Here is a 19,920-nt window from a genome sequence, read left to right as displayed (position 1 = left end):
ATCTTTTCTGGAGTTCATTTTAGTGGGCCCATGTTCTTCAGTGTATGTCTGTCTCCTTTGGGAAAGTCTTATAGGGACTTAATATCCAGTATTATTACCAGAAGAAGAAAAATTGGGAAGAATACCCATCACATAGGAAAGATGAGTTTGTCCATTTACACTGCAAACATCTTCTCCTCTCCTTACCAGATCTGTGCTAGGGAACAGAGATGAATAAGACATTCTCTGCCCTTGGAGCACTCACAGCCTAGGGGGAAGGTAATTGTGTTGTGATATAACTTGAACCCTAAGTGTTGTGCTCTTTCACCTGGCATACTCTTTATGAAAGCTCTCACCTGTCTTTAAAACCTAATTTATGACAAAATCTCCATCCCTTACTACATCCATCTCCATCTGTTGCCCCATTTCTCCACTCTATTTTATTCCAGAGTTCTCAAAAGCTTTATCTGCACAAGCTGACTCTATTTGCTAACCAATTGTCAACTCACGACTGAGTCCGCTCTTATCAAGGTCAACAGTGACCTCCCTGTGGCCAGATCCAATAGCACATCTTGTTTTTTATCTCACAGCAACACATGACACAGAGACCATACCTGCCTTCTTGAAACTGTCCTCTGGGCCTTCATATTATACACTCCTGGTTTTTCTTCTACTCCACTGATTCTTTTTCCTTCTCAGGAGACTCCTTATTTCTCTCTGAACCATACATATTGATGTTCCTCAGAGCTCAGTACTAGCCCTCTTTTCTCCCTTAAATTTCTGTCCTTTGCCATGGTTTTCAGCGTCCTCTAGATGGCCATTGCTGCTGCTGAAGATAATAAATCACTTACACTGTCTTGCCAGTCCTGTTCTCAGTGTTAAATATTTTAATTCATTTAATTCTCATACCAACCTTATGAGTTATGTATCACTATCTCCATTTTACAAATGAAGAAACTGAGGCACAAAGATTAAACAACAAGGCCAAAGCCACTGTTAGTAAGTAGCAGGTTGAGATTCTACCTTGGACAGGCTGGCTCTGCAGCCCATCTTAACCCCTGTGCTGCATTGACACACAAATATTTATCTCTAAATCAGGCCTTTCCCCTTGAAACCCTTCCCACACATTTAGCAGCCAACTTATTTACTTGGATTTATTGATGATATCTCGGCTCTTCATTAGCTTCACCTCTACCACTATCAAAAACTTGCCTGTCTCAGAAAGTGAAAGCATCAGCTACCCGTTCGTTTAAGCCAAAAACCTGGGAGTCATCTTTGAGTCTGCCTTTCCTTACTCCTCACATCCAGTTTATTAAAAAGTGACATTGGTTCTACTACCAGATTTCTCAGAATCTCTTAAATCTCCACTGCCACTATCGTAGTCCAGGCCATTAGCACCTGCTTCCACTTTTGCTCTTCATTCCATTCTCCATAGACCAGCAAGAATAATTTTCTTAAAATGTAAGATGATGTCATTTCCCAGCTGAAAACTCTCCAAGGGCTCCATTGTAAATAGGAAAAAACTTTATACCACGGTGTATAAGACCCTACTTACATCAGTGGTTTTTAACCACTGATAGATATTTGTGACATGTGTGGAAGAGCTTTAGATGTCTAGATGCTTGGGAATATTACATTTGGTGGGTGGAAACTCAGAGCGGAGAAGGCCTGGCTGAAAGGCGAGTAGAGAAGCACTGCCCCACATGCTCTGGCTGCCACCCACTCACCCAGTCAGCTTCTAGATTTCCAGCTTTGGTGTTATCATCGAACAAGGTAGGGAGGCAACTCTGAGGAGAATAGTTCTGGATAGGGAAAGGGATACATTCTCTTCATATATGTCATTTGAGGTGGCTGTGAGATGTTCAGTTGGAGATACACAGTACTCACTGGGTATATTAAGGAAAGATCTAGTTAACATAGGTGGAGGCTTACAGTTAGCAGTCATTTCCACAAACATGAAAATCCAAACTGGGAAAATGGGTGAGACTCAACAAGGTTAGTGATGGTTGAGTGTGTCTAGAGCGGAGCGCCAGGCTGACGAACATTTAAGGGCCCAGCACTAATGTTGCTTTATCTCCTTGTTTAATAACATACATTGTAAAAGCTAGTAGGATAGTCATTATTTTTATTTGTTGATAAGCAAATTTATATATTATGAATAAATTATTTTGCTTTTATAATTTGAACAATTTGACATTCCTCAGCCCTGGACTGGAGAATTGCTCAAGGAAATTTGTTCAGAATTTTGACAGGTGTGTGAGACCTAAGAACCTGTGCTTGGTATCTTTGTCAGTGTCTGTCCCACCCTGTAGGGATTGTGATTCAGACTCGGGGACATCCTCTGTCGCTTTGTCTGCATGACTTGGCTGTGAGACCGTTGAGGATTGGAACCACTCTTCCTTTTGGAATCAGGAAGCTAGAGCAGTGCCTTCTGTCTTCAGAAAATGTTCTTACAAGCCAGAGCTATATTATTGAGAAAGAACGTGGAAAAAAGCAGAACCTTCTATCTAGTTAGAAAGGCACACAGAGCCACAAGTCTTACTTTCTCATTTTACAATGGCAGGGAGAGAGACATGACTTCTTTGTTGTACTTTTGTTTCTCTAAACGATGATTCTCAACCATGGTTGGACATTAAAATCACTTTGGGAGCTTTAAAAAATACTAATAACAGCAGGGCCCCCCACCTTAGACAAATTAATCAGAATCTCTAGGGGTTAAGGTTCAGGTATATGAGTATTTTTTAAAAGCAGTCCAGATGATTTTAAGGTATAACCAAGTTTAATAGTCACTGCTCTGGACACTTTGTAACTCAAAGTATAGTCTGCAGACCAGTTTCCTCACTTGGAAGCTTGTTAGAAATGAAGAATCTCAGGTCCTGTTAGAGACCTTTTGAATCAGAAACTGTACTTCAGTAAAATCTCCAAATGATTTGTTTGCTCGTTATAGTTTGATGAGCAATGCTTTGGGCCAGTAATTCTAAGCAGTGACTAAATTAGCATTAGAATTGTCTTTTTACATGGGAAGGTTTTAAAAAGAGATTCTGGGGTAAAGTGCAGGTATCGGTGTTTTAAATCGGAAATTCAAAAGTATAACAGGGCTGAGAATCACTGTTCTAGGCTTTGCTATCCCTGGGATAAGGAGTAGAATTTCAAAGTTTCTTGAAAGGATGGCAGGGAGAAGAGATTTTTTTTAATCATTATTAAAAGAAATAGAACATTTTTCTGGCAGTTTTGCCAAAGGGCCTGATGCAAAACAGTATTGACACTTTTTAATGGTTTCTCTCTCATAGGCTCAAACTGTCCAGGTTGCTGAAGTTGAACCACAGTCACAGCCACAGCCTTCCCCAGAACTTCTGCTTCCAAATTCTCTGAAGCCAGAAGAAGGGCTTGAAGTATGGAAAAACTGGGCCCAGACCAAGAATGCTGAGCTAGAGAAGGATGCTCAAAACAGGCTGGCACCCATTGGGAGTGAGTGTTTGGGAAGGAGAGGGTGGACTCTGTCTAAAATGCGGTGGCACTGAAGCAGCAGAACAGAATAGCAGGAAAGTGATGTCCCTTGGCCTCTGGGGACTAGTGAGCTTCATCTGAAGTAGTATGCTGAATTCAAGATGAGCAATAAGCAGGCCTGACCAGCTGCAAATGAGCAGGATTTGTGGGATTTGCCCAAGACCAGGCATTTTTGTACACAGTGAGTGTGCTCAGGTCATTCTTCCTTAGCATTATGTTTTTCTCATATTATAGAGCTTGGATTTTGTTGTGGGTTTTTGCTTTTTGTTTTGGGGGTTGTTTGTTCGATGCTTTCATGTGGCTCTAATAAATATTTTCAGGATGTGTGAGGTGGAGAGGATTGTGGAAAGGAAACTCTTGGCGTAATAGGGCGTACAGGGGTATTGCCCTAGTAGGCCAATTCTGATCATAGATACAAGTGACCATTTCCATCCCAGCACCCTCATGGGCAATATCTGCTCTGAGCCTTCCTTTTAGGGATAGGAGTGACCAATAAAGAGATGACTGTTGCCAGGTCCCTCATTCACCTTTGGGGCTTGTGTTGTAGGGCGCCAACTTCTGCGATTCCAAGAAGATCTCATCTCTTCTGCTGTGGCCGAGTTAAACTATGGGCTCTGTCTAATGACCCGGGAAGCTCGAAATGGAGAAGGTGAACCCTATGACCCAGATGTACTCTACTATATTTTCCTGTGCATTCAGAAGGTAGGAAACAGAACTTTACAGGAACATGTTTGAGCTGTATTCCCATTGGTTATTTGCCGTTTAGTCAAATTAGTAAAATGACAAGCAAGGGGTTATGTATATAATAGGGACCTTCTCTATCAGTCATGTAATGAGCTTTTAGGTATACTTTTTTATAATTGTAAAAGACCTACATGTTCATTTTAGAAAATAAAACCATTAATGATCCCACCATCTAGAGAAACTTTTGTTAAAATATTTGGCATATTAAAAAGAAGAAATGAACAAACAAACAAAGAAAAACACAAAAAAAATTTGGTAAATTTGTTACCTTAGAGCCTTTTTTTTTTTTAAGTCATGAGGTACTTTATATAACACTCTTTGTTAAACATGGTTTGCATATAAGCAGTTTATCCAAAACAAACTCTGGTGCTAACATACAGTTTGTCTTATTCTCTGCATTAACACAAAATAATTATTTGAAGGAGACTAGTTAGAATATACAACTGTAGTTAGGTTTTCAGGACATCTAAGGTAAAGCATAACAGAAATTCATTTTAGACTGGCAGTTTAGGGGAACTGAGGTGGATTTCTTGGTGTTTGAATGCTCTTGTGGAAAAGCCCATCGTATGACGGGAAAAAAACTCTTGCTGGTTGGCACTTACCCTGTTGCCTGGATCTGAGAAAAATCTGCCTCCCAGTTTATTCTTCTTTCTTCCCAGTCACTCAGGGCACTGGGTGAATTGCTTTACATGTTGTCTCATTCCATGGTCTCCCCAGTCCCAGAAGGCAGGCACAGTCATCTCCATTTACAGACAAAAAAACTGATTCCCGAAAGTTATAAGACTTGCACTAGTTCATTTACACCACAGCTAGTAAGAGGCTGGCCCACGTTTTTTTTTGCTACCACAGGACAATGCCTCGCCTGGGTGAAATAGCATATACAAAATCTGCCCCATTGACTTAAATGTTGTGCAAGTCGGTTCACATGATTTGAAATGTACTGTGGAAAGTGTCACATGCTGGACAGTTTTGACCTGGTGTGTTATATATTAAGGGGAGACTGGATAAGGATAGGTGATGGTACTGGAAGAGAAATGTTTATTTCCCCTGAAAGCCTCACTCAGGAGATTACCAGCAATTTTCTTGTTTTTCTTTTAGTATCTTTTTGAAAATGGACGAGTTGATGACATTTTCTCCGATCTTTATTACGTTCGATTTACGGAGTGGCTACATGAAGTTCTGAAGGACATTCAGCCCCGAGTCACTCCACTTGGTAAGAGTCTTCCTAGTCCTTGGATGTCTTTCCCACCTAGGTTGGCTGTTTGTGTGTTTTGCTGTGATACAGCATGTGAGTGAGGATGCTATAAATCCCAGGTACCAGCATCGACTGTGCTGCTTACCCTGATATGGAAGGGGCACTGCTTACCAGACACAGGACCCAGCTGGTCCCAGTGTGACAAGGACATGGGGCATACAAAGTGTTGGGTAGTTATTCTTTTATTTAAAATTTATTGATTAAAATTAGAATCATTGCAAAAATTAAGAATTATGAACTGTTTTATCTAGGTTACTCATGTTACATATAGGAGATTTTTTTATGTTTGAACGTATGTTCTACATATATAGAACATAATTTTTGCTTTACCCATAGGGAACTTCCTGGGGAGCATGTTGTGTTGGAAAGAACATGAGTTTTGCAGTAGAATGTCTGAGGTGTTTATTTTTAAATAAACTTTATTTTTGAGAGCAGTTTTAGATTTACAGAAAAATTGAGTAAAGATACAGAATTCCCGTATACTCCCTCACACGGCGTTTGCCCTGTTATTACCTTGTATCGATGTGGCGTATTTGTTAATTAATGAACCAGTATTGAAACATTATTATTAATTAAAGCCTATAGTTTACATTAGGGTTCACTCTTTGTGTTGTACATTACGTGGGTCTTGACAAATGTATGATGACATGTACCTAGAATTACAGTATAATACAGAAGCTTCACTGCCCTAAAAATCCCCTATGTTCTACCTAGTCATTACTCCTTCCCTCCCCCTGAATCCTTGGCAACCACAGGTCTTATTACTGTGTCGTTCTGCCTTTTCCAGAATTTCATATAGTTGTAATAATTTAGTATGTAGCCTTTTCAGATTGGTTTCTTTCACTTAGCAATATGCATTTAATGTTCCTGAGTGTCTTTTTGTAGCTTGATAGATAGCTCATTTCTTTTTATTGCTGAATAATATTTCATTGTTTGGATGTACTACAGTTTGTTTATCCATTCACCTATTGAAGAACTTCCAAGTTTTGGCAATTATGAATAAAGCTGCTGTAAATGTTGTGTTCAGGTTTTGGTGAAAGAATAGGCAGATAGATTAACTGAACAGAATAGAAAGTCCAGAAATAAAGCCACAAAAATATAATCAACTTAACCTTTGACAAAGGAGCAAGGGCAGTTCAATAAAGGATAGTCTTTTCAACAAATGGTACTGGAACAGCAGGACATCCACCTTCAAAAACATGAATCTAGACATATACTTTACACCCTTCACAAAACTAACACAAAATGGATTGTAAACCTAAATGTAAAACGCAAAACTATAAAATTATAAAACTAGGAGATAACATAGGAGAAAATCTAGGTGACCTTGGGCTTCGTGATGACTTTTTATATACAACACCAAAAGCACTGTGATCCATGAAAGAAAAAACTGATAAGTCGAACTTCATTAAAAACATCTGTTCTGTGAAAGACACTTTTAAGAGAATGAAAAAAAAAAAAGCTACAAACTGGGAGAAAAATCTTTGCAAAACACATATCTTTTAAAGGACTGGTATCCAAAATATTCAAAAAACTCTTAACATCCAACAATAAGAAAACAACCTGATTAACAAATGGGCAAAAGAGTTGAACAGGTGCCTCACTAAAGAAGATACACAGGTGGTAGATTAGTATATGAAAAGATGTTTATCGTATGTCATCAGGAAATTGCAAATTAAAATAATAATGAAATAACCACTATACAGCTATTAGAATGGCTAAAATATCAAACACTGGCGGCACCAAATGTTAGATAAGAAGCAACAGTTACTCTGATTCATTGCTCTTGGGAATGCAAAGTAGCACAGTCACTTTGGAAGACAATTTGATATTGTTTTACAAAAGTAAACATTTTCTTACCTTATGGTCCAGTAATCACACTCCTTGGTATTTACCCAAATGAGTTGAAAACAGTCTAGTTAACTTCCATCAGCACACATAGTTACATGCTTAACCTTTTAGAAAAATTATTGGTTCAACAAATTTTTTTGAGTGCCTCTTGTATGCCAGACAGTATTTCAGATGTAGATAATGTAGTAGTGAATGAAATGGAGTTTACAGTCTAATAGGGGGAAACAACAGTGTCTAAATAACTAAATTAATTTATGTTTAAGTAAGTACTTTGAAGAACAAAGCGTAGGGGAATGGAAGATGTTGAGGGCATTAGGAGCGTGGTCGTTCTTAGTGACTGTCATTAGATCAGAGACCTGAGTGAGTGACTCACACTTCATGGTTTGCAAATTTCCAAGCCAAGTGTGGCTATGCAGAGTTTGCTGTTTTAAACTTTTTTATTATGGAATTTCAAGGACATAAAAGTAAACAAAATAGATGAATGACATTTCTATGTACCTAGTGTTTATGGCAAATCTCATTTCATATATACATCACCCATCCCCCCCATATTGTTTTGAAATAAATCCCAAACACTTCATAAATACTTTAATATGTGTTCTTAACATACCACAATGCTATTAGACTTTTTTTTTTTTTAAGTCTAATAGCATTGTGGTATGTTAAGTTTCGGATAGTTTCATAATATCAAAATCTCTGTTTCGATTTCTGTCTCATAAATGTCATAATTTTGTTTATCTGAGTCATGGTGCAAATAAGGTCCACACGTTGAAATTGCTGGTATACCTTTTAATGTTTAGCTTTAATCTTTAATTTCCCCCTTGATTTTTTTTCTGGCAACTTATTTATGGAAGAAACTAGCCTTTTAAAGTGTCACGGAGTCTACTTTTTGCTGAATACATCCTCATGGTGTAGTTTGTTATATTATTCTTTTCCTGTATTTACAGTTAATTGGTAGATGCATATAAAGATTGATCAGGTTTTGTTTTTTTGTGTGTGTGTGTTTTCTTTTTGGCAGAGTTACATCATAGATGGGTTATTTATTTCCATCAGATACCCATAATGTCTAAATCCATAAATTCATTATTTGTAAATGGTGGTATTCTAATGTTATTACTTCCTCATTATTAGCTGAAAAACAAAGAAACTTTCCCTTGTCAACCTTTTGAATTCCTAGCAGAATAGATTATACAGAAGAGGAAAGATATAAGGGCTGTTTTTTTGTTTAGCAGTTTTCACAGGAATTAGTTGGTTCACCATCTTTCCCCAGTGATAACCAATTAGCTGGGTGGTTTTTTGTTTGTTTTTAAGAGTCATTGTGAACTAATGAATGTAAATGTATTTAATATCATTCAGTCTTTTGCAGTTATCTTTACTGATGCTCAGATTGTCCCATCTTCGGCCATTTGGAGCTTCTTTAAATTGGCCCATAAATTCTTTTGACACACCCTTCTTCCTTGATTTCTGGTTTGCCAAAATGTTCCAGGCTTATCTTGGACATTCCTGTCCCAGGTTGGAAGCAGTCCGTTCTCCATGGAGCCTGGTTCTTTTAGTGGTAAATGGTATTTCAGTACCAAAGTCTAGATGCTAGGCATGCTCATTGCTCTTGTGTTGATCATTGTTTCTGGGCTTTTCAGTAGGCAGAACCAAAAATATAAACAAAATAGATTATTCTGATGCTCGTAGTTCAGAATCAGAACTACAAGGCTTTTATGTAATGTCTATCTGTATCTCCCTTCTACAGTGCGAAGAGTCTTGGTTTTTAGGTATTGAAGTTCACTTTAAGTTGTTAAGAAGCAGTCAAAGCTAGGGAAGTGACACCAGGTAGAAGAGTGAACCCAGAAAAAATAGGGCATGCCAGGGTATGCCTAGGACCACTCCTAAGGTTGGCCTTCCCTCAGATGGGCTGCCTTCTGCCACTCATCCTGCTCTAGACAAGTCTAAGAGCAAGGAAGCTTATCTCATTGTAACTGGGCCACAAAATACTGGAGTAGAGGCAAAACAATCCTAAAGAGATGGAAGTGCACTAACAGAGTCAGAGGGCCAGCTTTGGCAAGAACAGAAAAGAGGAGTGTACTGGGCAGAATATTTCTTTCCCTGCTTCTAAGAAGTGACACCCTCACTGCCTGCCTGGAGAATGTTGGTGTCTGCTGCTGTTTCATTCACCAGGCCTTCAGTGCCTGGCACACAAAACACTTGCACGTTGAATGAACACATGAAGGAGGGTTGGTGATCAAACTACTGGCATTTGCCCCCACCCCCAGCTCTCAATTCGCTTATGAACCAGAGTGCCCTGTGGGGGGCACCTGTAACAGTTGTGACTGTCAGTCTCCTCTTTATCCATAGAGGGGATGAGAATGAACATGCTTTCTAGAGATGGAAAATGTGACAGATGGTTTAGTAAGTATAAGCAGGGACGTGCATACCAGTTCTTTGGGTCCTGGACACATTTGAAAATATGATGAAAGCTCTGTACCCTCTCTTCAGAGAAGTATGCATATGTACAGAGTTTGGTTTAGAGTATGGGTGTTTCACTTTCCCCGAGAGCTATCCTTTTGTCCCATGTTAACCTCGGATTAAAGGAAGAGTTAACATCAGGTAAGAACAATCAGTAGTATGTCAGGCAGTGGTTTTCAAAGTTCGATCTTAGGAATTTGTTAGAAATGCATCTTATCAGGTCCCACCCCAGAACTCTGTATTGGGACCCAGCCATTTGTGTTTTAACAAGCTTCCCAGATGATTCTGCCATACCAGGGAGATTTTTCTGGTTAAACTTGTACTCCTTTGTGGTCCTTGTTGTGCCTCACACCTCCCATCCTGCATCTTTGAGGGACTGCCTGCCATCCTCTTGTTGTAGCAGTACTCTATTCCTCCTAGGCTATGTCCTGCCCAGCCACGTGACTGAGGAGATGCTGTGGGAGTGCAAGCAGCTTGGGGCTCACTCCCCTTCCACCCTGCTGACCACCCTCATGTTCTTTAACACCAAGTAAGTGTTCTAGAGGCTTCATGCTTAGCCACTGCTGGCATCTGCCCAGTGAAGAGGGTGGAAACTATCCAGGCAGACTTCTGAATTCCTTTAACACATATTTGAGAGCCTTTGGGCATCCAAAAGCCCTCAGCCCCACTTGGCTGGATTTTGTGTGGTGACCAGTGAGGCAGACAGCCTTGCCAGGCCTCTACCATCAGTCTTGATGTGGCTTCTCCACTAGACAGTGTGTTTGGGTGTGGGCCTGCCCATATCCTGGGAGTGTGGGCAGCGACTCCTCTGAAGCACTGATGGCGGAGCATAAGTCATGGTCTCCTCCTGGCACCCTTCCCTTTGCCTTGCTTTCACTTGCGGTGCAGGTACTTCCTGTTGAAGACAGTAGACCAGCACATGAAGCTGGCCTTCTCCAAGGTCTTGCGACAGACAAAGAAGAATCCCTCTAATCCTAAGGATAAAAGCACGAGTATTCGGTATCTGAAGGCACTTGGAATCCACCAGACTGGCCAGAAAGGTAGGAGAAGGAGGCAGGGGCTCAGAAACAGGTGCTACTTGTTCTGCTCTGCCCTTCTGCCTGGGGGTGGCTAGTGATGAGTGTGAAGGTTGGGATTTGCTGGATAGGAATTCTCCATTCCCTTCTCAGCCAGAAACTTCACATTCTTCAAGAAGCAGAGATGCCCAAAAAGATACTTGCCATTTCCTTTCATAGTCAATTCCCATGCCTCACACCCTTTCCCCTTCCAACATTTCCTAGTTGGGTTGGCTGGAAGACTAAGGTTCCTAATTTGGGCCTGAGCTAAGGCTGTCTGGTGCCATATCTGTGATGGTGGGTGTGTATTTTATAGTTACAGATGACATGTATGCAGAACAGACGGAAAATCCAGAGAATCCACTGAGATGTCCCATCAAGCTCTACGATTTCTACCTCTTTAAATGGTGAGGAGGCTTTATTTGAGTGGATGACTATGTGTGTGCGTGCACCTGCGTACCTGTGTGCAGAGGCATTCTCTAGTCCCTTACCGAGAGTAAAAACAGACTTCAAAAAGCTAAATATAAAAGCAGACTTACTACTTTTCCCAAAGCATGTGACATGCCTAGCACTGTGATATAAAAGGGGCCCCTGCTCCTTGATGGTCCCCCTTTCATGGAGAGGTGATGAAAGTAGAGAGAAATACAGAGGGGGTGCCTCCATCACATATTGAGCATAGCCCTGCATCTTCCTAGGCTTGACCTTTTGTCACTACCACCATGAGTCTAGCAGGAGACTTCTTTCCCTGGCTTTTGTTCTCTCTTGCCCCTGCAGTTTGGCCGTCATGTTCACAGCAAAGCCAGAAAGCTATTTCTGTGTTGTGAGTCTTATGTTACTTAAAACCTTCCACGGTTTTCTTTCACTTTACAAAGACAGTAATCCTACTGTGGCAGAGACGGCCTTTCATTCGGTCCCCCTTTTAACCTCATGGCCATGTAGCTCTTGGCTCTGTAGCTACACTTTGGCTCCTCTCCATTAAAGGCATCATACTCCCTTTCTCAAGGCCTCAGCACAGAACTTTTTCATATTGGGCAACACCCACCCCACCCCACTTCACCCCTACCCATATGGCTGGTTATTTTCTGTGCATCCCCATTCTCAAACACAGCTTTATCGGGGAAGCATTTTCAGATTCCCTCCTCTTCCCTTAGGCTGTTTCCTCTGTTGCATTTACCACATTTTTTTTTTTTTTTGTCATTTTATATGTATTTGTATAACTTTAATTACTGTCTGCTTCTCTTATCTATAAACTTCATAAGGTAGGGACTCTTAGGTCTTGCTCATTAATATCAGCACCTAGCGCAGGACTGGTACACAGTAGCCCTTTGATAAATCTTGAGTGGATGGTTGAATAACTGAGAGGATGGCGTGTGCTAAATACTTAAAAGAAATACAGCACAACATTGAGGGAGTGAGGAGTGGTAAGCTCAGGTAAGGGTCCCATATCATAGCCAACCTGGGAAAGCAGAGTCCCTCAGGTAGAACTGAGGAAGTATCAGTGGATTGGGTAAAGGGAACAACATGAACAAGGACTTGGAGGTAGACCTGGGTGGTTAAGTTGGTTCCAGGTGGGATGTGAGCCCTGGGAGCCCTACAGGCAGCTGGTTAGAGGAGTTGCAGCTGGCAGCATGTGAGGGAGGAGCTGAAGAGAGGCAGCCTATCACTGGCATTTGCAGTAGTCTCAAAGGAGATCCTAGAGGTAGTATGTGTTGGCTGTGTGGAATTCAGTAGGTGTGCCAACATACCTTCCAGAGTTGCTGCCTTCCCAACTTTTGTAGACAGCATCTGTCTGGAAGGTTCAGGTGGGAGGGTTGAGTTGAGATTCTAGTAAATTTAACCAGCTTTTACCGAAATATTCTTCAGTCCCCAGAGTGTGAAAGGCCGGAATGACACCTTTTACCTGACGCCTGAGCCAGTGGTGGCCCCCAACAGCCCAATCTGGTACTCAGTCCAGCCTATCAGCAGAGAGCAGATGGGACAGATGCTGACTCGGATCCTGGTGATACGAGAAATTCAGGAGGCCATTGCGGTGGCCAGTGCAAGCACCATGCACTGAGATCCTTTAGCCATGGTGTAAGGGGAAGCATCCAGGAAAAAACGGACAGACTTTCACACTAAAGAAGAGGCCTCCATTTTTTCTTTTCTTTTTTTATTGGTGTAGTTATGAAGGCTTTCAGACTGCTTCTGTTTAAAATGTAAAAGGAAATTTTGCCTCCTGTGCATCTTCATAAACCTACTGTTGCAGACTCCTCAGCCCATGGGGGCTCTGGGTTTCCTGAGAGCCAGGTGTCCTAGAAAGTTGCTGGATGACTTTTTTTTTTTTTGTCTGGGGCCTGGGGAAAGGGCTTGGACTGTTAGAAATGTGGCCCCTTCCCCTCTTCCAGAAAGATGGAATTAATGATGGATGGACCCTCCAAGGAATCTCCTCAGCCGGCTTCCACTCTGGCCAACTTTGCTGACCACAGGGGAGCCACAGTCATTTCTTCATGCTCAGACATAAACTTAGCATCTTAATGGAAGGAAAATGAGGGGAACTTCAATTATGATTTATTAAAGACAATTTCTATTACACCCTCCTTTAAGACAAGTGACATTTTAGATGTTAAAGTAAAAACTTTACCATGCCTTTTTTTTTTTTTTTTTTTTTTTTTTTTTTTTTTTTTTTTTTTTTTTTTTTTTGGCCTAACAATGAGGCCTTAAACCTGAGGCTCCTATGCCTGATGGAATTCTTGTAACATACACTTGTGTATCATATAAAGATACCACTCTGTTTCTCTTATGTATTCTTAATCTAGTTGTTTATTAAGAATGACAAGCACGTCTTTTCAACATGCTAGTGAACAACGCCTCTTTATTTGGGAGGAGATTGGCGGGACAGTGGAAGCAAAGCCTATCCTGTTCATTGGGCCACGGTCCTGCGGGAGGGGGCGGAGAAGCTCAACAGCCCAACCTCCCTGGCTATGTCTGGGTCGTACTGTGCGCATGCGCTCCCTCTCCAGCCCTTCCCGACATACGCTCTGGCTCCGCCTCCGCGCACTGCGTCCTGACGTCTGGCGCGTAGGGCGGAGTGACGATAGCGGCGGGTGTATATTGGCGCGGCCCTGACGGCAGAGGCCTCTGCGGCGTGGTTCTCTCAGGCGCCCGACTTCCCCCCGCGCTGGCCATGGCCGACTATCTGATTAGCGGGGGCACGTCCTACGTGCCCGACGACGGGCTTACCGCACAGCAGCTGTTCAACTGCGGGGACGGCCTCACTTACAAGTGCGGGACTAGCGGGCGCACCTGGGCGAGGGGAGGAGAGGCGCACTAGGCTGGGAGTCTGGGTGGGGCTTCCATAGGGCCCGGCATGGGAGACAGGTTCCGGAAATTTCCCACCCATCTCCGGGGTTCACTTTGACAGATCTGAAGCAGGGTGGGATGGAGGTGGCATCTTTACCGTGGTTGGGATTTCAGGCCAGAAACTCCATTCTCTGGGCACATGGAGTTGTCAGGGTTCCAGGGACGCTGATGACAGCTAGGTGGCAGAAAAGGTTCTCTGTCACCATCTCCACCTTGTGCTCTGCCTTGCCTGTGACACATGGGCTTAGGTCAGTGCCATCTCTGCCCAGATGCCTTATTAGATGATCTATGGGGATGGAGTCTCGGGTTGCACTAAGCTTGAGCCTTACTCTCAATTCGCTCTCCTCCGTAGTGACTTTCTCATTCTCCCTGGGTACATCGACTTCACTGCAGACCAGGTGGTGAGTATGGCTAGGAATTGGGTCCATAGCATGAAGATTGTGTAAGGTGCTGTTAAACCCTCGTCTTTGGCTACTTTGCCAAATTGGGCTTGTGGGTGGCTTCTATGGAATGGTCTTACTAGCATGCAGGTCGTACAGGGCACCTGTTTTGTGGGGGACCTGGCATCATCGTGAGGTATACGAAGTGCTTTCTCACATTCGCTGGTCTTTTATCCTCAGGACCTGACCTCTGCGCTGACCAAAAAGATCACTCTGAAGACCCCACTGGTTTCCTCACCTATGGACACAGTCACAGAGGCTGGAATGGCCATAGCTATGGCGGTGAGCACCATGGGGAGTAAGGGCAGAAACAGGGGCCCGATCTCTCTTTCCCAAAAGCATAGTCATTCATTTCTTATTCTTGACACTTTTACCTTGTCTTCTGTTTATTCTGCAGCTTACAGGTGGTATTGGCTTCATTCACCACAACTGTACACCTGAATTCCAGGCCAACGAAGTTCGAAAAGTGAAGGTCAGAAGGGAAAGGATCGTGGTCAGGAGTCCCTGGGAATTGCACTGAGGTGGAGCAGGGTGGGAGTGGGGGATTTTGTTCCCCATTTAGGATCCTTTTATCTCCACTGTGGAGTTGAATTCCTGAGCATAAAAGCCTGAGACCCTGGGTCTTAAGGCAACAGAAGAGGACCAGGTGGACAGTGCCTACAGCCCACCACGTCTCCTGTCCCAGGGTTTGAGGTGTTGGTGTGATTTGGTCCTATGGCACTGCCAAAGGGGGAGTTGGCACAGACCTCAGGCTTCAGACCAAGAGCCTGATGAAAGCAGTTCAGAAATGCCCTTTTTCACCATCCCTTCCAGAAATACGAGCAGGGATTCATTACAGACCCTGTAGTCCTCAGCCCCAAGGATAGAGTACGGGACGTGTTTGAAGCCAAGGCCCGGCATGGCTTCTGTGGTATCCCCATCACCGACACGGGCCGGATGGGGAGCCGCCTGGTGGGCATCATCTCCTCGAGGGACATTGATTTTCTCAAGGAGGAGGAGCACGACCGGTTTTTGGAAGAGGTGGGTGCACTGGCAGAGCCCAGCCAAGCTCTGGCAACTTGGCTTCTGTTGCCTGAATGGCATTTCTGAGGGCCTCTGCTGTCCAGGAAAGATGAGTGCCTAGCCAAGTTTCTGATCACTTCATGGGGTTCCTGCAGCCCCGCCCCACCAGAGGCTTTCAGTCTACTCAAATGTTTCCAGCATGTACGCTTTGCCACCCCCAGGGTGAAGGCAGTGTTTAAGGACCAACTTCGGCCTAATCTTCTAAATCTCTTATCGGTCTGGTTTGGCCCTTCTTTCTCTACAGTGTAGCAGGCTGCTCCAAATACCATATTGTCCTTTCTACTCAGTTCTCACATTTGCCACTGGATTGCTGCAGGGACTTGTTGGGTTCACTTGAGGAGGGTGGTTTAGGTGTAGGTGTGTGAACATGTTCTTTAGAACCTCACCGCTGCATTAAGGGCAGGGCCTTTTGGGAGCTCTAGTCTCTGGCCCTTCCTCACAGCTCCCCTCCCTCCTAGATCATGACAAAGAGAGATGACTTGGTGGTAGCCCCAGCAGGCATCACGCTGAAGGAAGCAAACGAAATTCTGCAGCGCAGCAAGAAAGGTGAGTCCTAGGGGTAGGAAGGGCTCTGTAACCAAAGATTGGGGACTGATTCATATTCTTCTCTGCCTCCAGGAAAGTTGCCCATCGTGAATGAAGACGACGAGCTGGTGGCCATTATTGCTCGGACAGACCTGAAGAAGAACCGGGATTACCCACTGGCCTCCAAAGACACCAAGAAGCAGCTGCTGTGTGGAGCAGCCATCGGCACGCATGAAGATGACAAGTATCGGCTGGACTTGCTAGCCCAGGCTGGTGTGGACGCAGTCGTTTTGGTGAGCTGCTGCACAGGCAGGGTGGGGCGGAAGGGGCAACTGTCATACCAGTCTCACCGGGACTTCCTTCCTGTCCTAGGATTCTTCTCAAGGAAACTCCATCTTCCAGATCAATATGATCAAGTACATCAAAGAGAAATACCCCAATCTCCAGGTCATTGGGGGCAATGGTGAGGAAACATGGGCATAGACGGAAGATCGGCGAGGCTAGGGAAGCTAGGCTCGCACCTAGACCTTTACCTGAGCCTTTCCCTGCTCTTCATTGCAGTGGTCACAGCGGCTCAGGCCAAGAATCTTATTGATGCTGGTGTAGATGCCCTGCGGGTGGGCATGGGCAGTGGCTCCATCTGCATCACCCAAGAAGGTAAGAAGATGCCTTGGTAGGGCCCTTAGATCCACATGCCCTGGAGCCAGGCGCTCTCTTGGGAACTAAATGAGTCCTCCAATAGGGGCAGCCACAGGGCCAAAGAGGCCCCTTGGATGGGTGACATGCCGGAAGCAAGACGAGCTCTCGTCATTCCTCACTTGCCACTCCCCCTGCCTAGCCTGGCCTCCTTGCTCCTGCTCTGCGCCCTCTCTAAACTCTGGTCTGTTTGTTTTATTTAGCGGCTCCCAAGATCCCTCCAGACATAAAGTCCCACAGCCCCAAATGCCCTTCTACTGTCACGGGCTGCTATAGTAAGTCCGGCCCGGCCCACTAGCCCGGCCCAGCTGCCCACTGCCCGGCTGCTTGGTTGACTGTAGCTGTAGCTCCCGGGGTTTGTGGTGCTGTTGGGTGGGCAGGGCAGACTGAATGACAGACCATTGTTTTGGGGGCTGCTCGAGAACATAGCTCCCCCTCCTCTTCCCGGGATGTTTACAGGGCAGGATGTCCTTCCCCAGGTAGGCCCTGCTCTGCCCACATCTCCTGCAATAGGTGCCCCTCAGGGACCAACTCTGAAACACTTCCTTCCACACAACCACTGCCCGGATCTTGCCTGAGCTGCCCACCATGTAGAAAGGGGTGGTCCTCTGGGTACTAACTGCACGGTGACCCCTACCCCACCTGATACAAGTTGGGCGGGGTTTTCCCAGCTGCTGACTGCATGTGCCTGAGGCTGCCCTGGGCCATGCACACGTGCACGTGCACACGCAAGGGTGAGTGGTGGCCATCACAGCTCTTTGTACTGTTCAAAGCAGGGGGGCAGTAGCTGTTTCAGAAATGACTTGTCCTCAGCCAGGCTGCAGTCCTGGTACAGGTATAGCTGAGAGCTCTGGGTGCAGAGTTGTGGCCACAGTGCCCTTTGCCTGTCCCCACTAACTCCACCCACCCATCTGTTCCTCCATCTCTTAACAGTGCTAGCCTGTGGGCGGCCCCAAGCAACAGCAGTGTACAAGGTGTCAGAATATGCACGGCGCTTTGGTGTTCCTGTCATTGCTGATGGAGGAATCCAAAATGTGGGCCATATCGCCAAAGCCTTGGCCCTTGGGGCCTCCACAGGTGAGGCCCAGCACCTAGGGAGCCCGGTGGGACTCCCTCCCCAATGCCACTCAGGGTCTACCCCCAGCAATCCATCTGTCCATAGTCATGATGGGCTCCCTTCTGGCTGCCACCACCGAGGCCCCTGGCGAGTACTTCTTCTCTGATGGGATTCGGCTAAAGAAATACCGTGGTATGGGCTCTCTTGACGCCATGGACAAGCATCTCAGCAGCCAGAACCGATATTTCAGGTGGGACAGGTGATCGGTTACTTTATACCAACTCTGCACAAACAGCCTCATCTTGGCTTTGACCTTGTCCATGTCTATTGCCTTTCCCTGCAGTGAAGCTGACAAAATCAAGGTGGCCCAGGGGGTGTCTGGGGCTGTGCAAGACAAAGGGTCCATCCATAAATTTGTCCCCTACTTGATCGCTGGCATCCAGCACTCCTGCCAAGATATTGGTGCCAAGAGTTTGACCCAAGTGCGGTAAGCCTAGGGAGTTTGGACATGGGTTGAGGGGCTGGTCCAGGGCCAGCTACCCATGTACATCTGCCCCTTTTCAGAGCCATGATGTATTCTGGGGAGCTCAAGTTTGAGAAAAGAACATCCTCGGCACAAGTGGAAGGTGGCGTCCACAGCCTCCATTCGTAAGTGACCAACCCTTTTCCACCCTGGGCTTGGGGTGGAGGTCTCTGCTATGCCTCCTTCCTGCTGCCCTTATCTCACAGCTGGTCCTTCTGCTTACAGGTATGAGAAGCGGCTTTTCTGAAAAATACAGTGTATCTCCTTGGTTTTTCAATAAAAGTTTGAAAAAAGCGATGCTTGGTTTTTGAAGTCATTAGGCACGTGGGCCTTTGCAGCTGCCACATCACAGATGCACACAACACAACACCCTCATTTTCAGGGAAAGCCTCGGGCCCTGAGGTAAAGGTGTGCTGTGGACCTGGAAGCAGGTAGTACTAGGTTCCAAAGTGCCTCCCCAAGCAGTTCACAAGCCGGTTCACAAGCCAGCTCTGAACTGCTCTGGCTCCCACGTGTTCAATATCAGATTCTGACAGTGGCTGCTTAAGAGAGGTCAGGGAACAGCCCAAAAGGACCTTGAGGAGAAAGAACTGAGATGACTTCAAATCTGCCTGTGAGCAAGGAGATAGATCTGCAATTTGGAACAGGCGTATATACCACCTCCTGGCCTCTGAGGGGCCGCAGTCTAGGTGAAAAGGTGACCCCTTGGTTTCTTCGCAACTCCCACCAAGACCCCGCTGAGCCAGCAGCCCCTAGCCAGCAACACACCTAGTACAAAAGAGATAAGTGGATTAAATTATTAATTTGCTGGCAAGCAAAAGCATTACAGTGCCACAGGGGAGGGCCTTGTGAATGCCTTGGGGACCCCCACTCTCTGCAAAGGTGCCAGAGCCCTCCTGGACAGGTCAGGTCGGTTCCTGGTGGTTCATTCTGCAGCTTGGACTGGAGATGTGAGCACGGTCCCTCCCGGTGGGGGGATGAGAGCAGCTCCTGTCACTCGGCCTTCATGACACAGGAAGTTGAAAGTGGCACAGGCATTGGGCTGCAAAGAGAGCTAGCATCAGCTGGGCTAGGACCAGGCCTGACCCCTCAGCGGTCCCAAGTCCTGGCACTGACCGTGTCCTGCACTTCCACAGCGATGCCCCGTTGCCTCATGGCTCGCAGCACCTGGGATGGCAGCCGCTCAGTCCGGTCTCCAGTGCCCACCACCACAATTTCTGGGGAAAGATGGGCGCGGCTAGTCTATAACCGGGTCTGCTGACACTGGGGTGGGGGTGGCTTTCTCGGGTTGGGACCTCAGCTCTCCCCCTCTCCGATACCTATTCGGGGCTCCAGCATCCAGAAGAGAGAGAAGCTTTCTTCTGTGATGTGCTGGTGGGATCCTACCTGTGTGGGGAGGAGGTAGGTTAAACAAATCCACGCAACTTTCC

General features: G+C 45.2%; 3 protein-coding genes across 9 annotated transcripts in view; 2 read left to right on the top strand and 1 right to left on the bottom strand.

Annotated features, from left to right (window-relative positions):
* QRICH1 (glutamine rich 1) overlaps nt 1–13,679 on the top strand; it is a 34,900-nt gene extending 21,221 nt beyond the window's left edge. For all 6 annotated transcript variants that reach the window (XM_025044871.1, XM_015587184.2, XM_025044870.1 and 3 more), the window contains 7 exons: nt 3,270–3,447; nt 4,034–4,188; nt 5,329–5,443; nt 10,214–10,322; nt 10,682–10,833; nt 11,165–11,255; nt 12,712–13,679. In XM_025044871.1, the coding sequence (XP_024900639.1) occupies nt 3,270–3,447; nt 4,034–4,188; nt 5,329–5,443; nt 10,214–10,322; nt 10,682–10,833; nt 11,165–11,255; nt 12,712–12,904 (993 nt within the window). In that variant the 3' untranslated portion in view covers nt 12,905–13,679. The remainder of the gene's footprint in view (nt 1–3,269; nt 3,448–4,033; nt 4,189–5,328; nt 5,444–10,213; nt 10,323–10,681; nt 10,834–11,164; nt 11,256–12,711) is intronic.
* Nucleotides 13,680–13,915: 236 nt separating this feature from the next.
* IMPDH2 (inosine monophosphate dehydrogenase 2) lies at nt 13,916–18,787 on the top strand. Of its 2 annotated transcripts, XM_025044873.1 has the most exons (15): nt 13,916–14,109; nt 14,540–14,588; nt 14,808–14,909; nt 15,025–15,099; nt 15,441–15,647; nt 16,148–16,235; nt 16,308–16,507; nt 16,587–16,677; nt 16,776–16,871; nt 17,114–17,185; nt 17,844–17,987; nt 18,073–18,217; nt 18,311–18,454; nt 18,532–18,615; nt 18,716–18,787. In XM_025044873.1, exons 1-15 carry the CDS (start codon nt 14,012–14,014, stop codon nt 18,735–18,737), a joined length of 1,617 nt encoding a protein of 538 aa, XP_024900641.1. In that variant the 5' UTR covers nt 13,916–14,011; the 3' UTR covers nt 18,738–18,787. The 2 variants fall into 2 exon arrangements, with proteins under 2 accessions (XP_024900641.1, XP_006909133.1); XM_006909071.3 differs by lacking the exon at nt 17,114–17,185 and having other exon boundaries at nt 13,926–14,109; nt 18,716–18,781.
* A 486-nt stretch (nt 18,788–19,273) lies between these two features.
* NDUFAF3 (NADH:ubiquinone oxidoreductase complex assembly factor 3) overlaps nt 19,274–19,920 on the bottom strand; it is a 1,562-nt gene continuing 915 nt past the window's right edge. The window contains exons 3-5 of the mRNA XM_006909070.3: nt 19,810–19,876; nt 19,607–19,707; nt 19,274–19,532 (exon numbers count right to left, since the gene is read on the bottom strand). Of these exons, the coding sequence (XP_006909132.1) occupies nt 19,416–19,532; nt 19,607–19,707; nt 19,810–19,876 (285 nt within the window). The 3' untranslated portion in view covers nt 19,274–19,415. The remainder of the gene's footprint in view (nt 19,533–19,606; nt 19,708–19,809; nt 19,877–19,920) is intronic.

Source organism: Pteropus alecto, unplaced genomic scaffold (assembly GCF_000325575.1).
Source record: "Pteropus alecto unplaced genomic scaffold, ASM32557v1 scaffold53, whole genome shotgun sequence".
NCBI lineage: Eukaryota > Metazoa > Chordata > Mammalia > Chiroptera > Pteropodidae > Pteropus > Pteropus alecto.
Note: the sequence above shows the minus strand (reverse complement) of the source record. Positions and strands in the feature narration are given on the sequence as shown.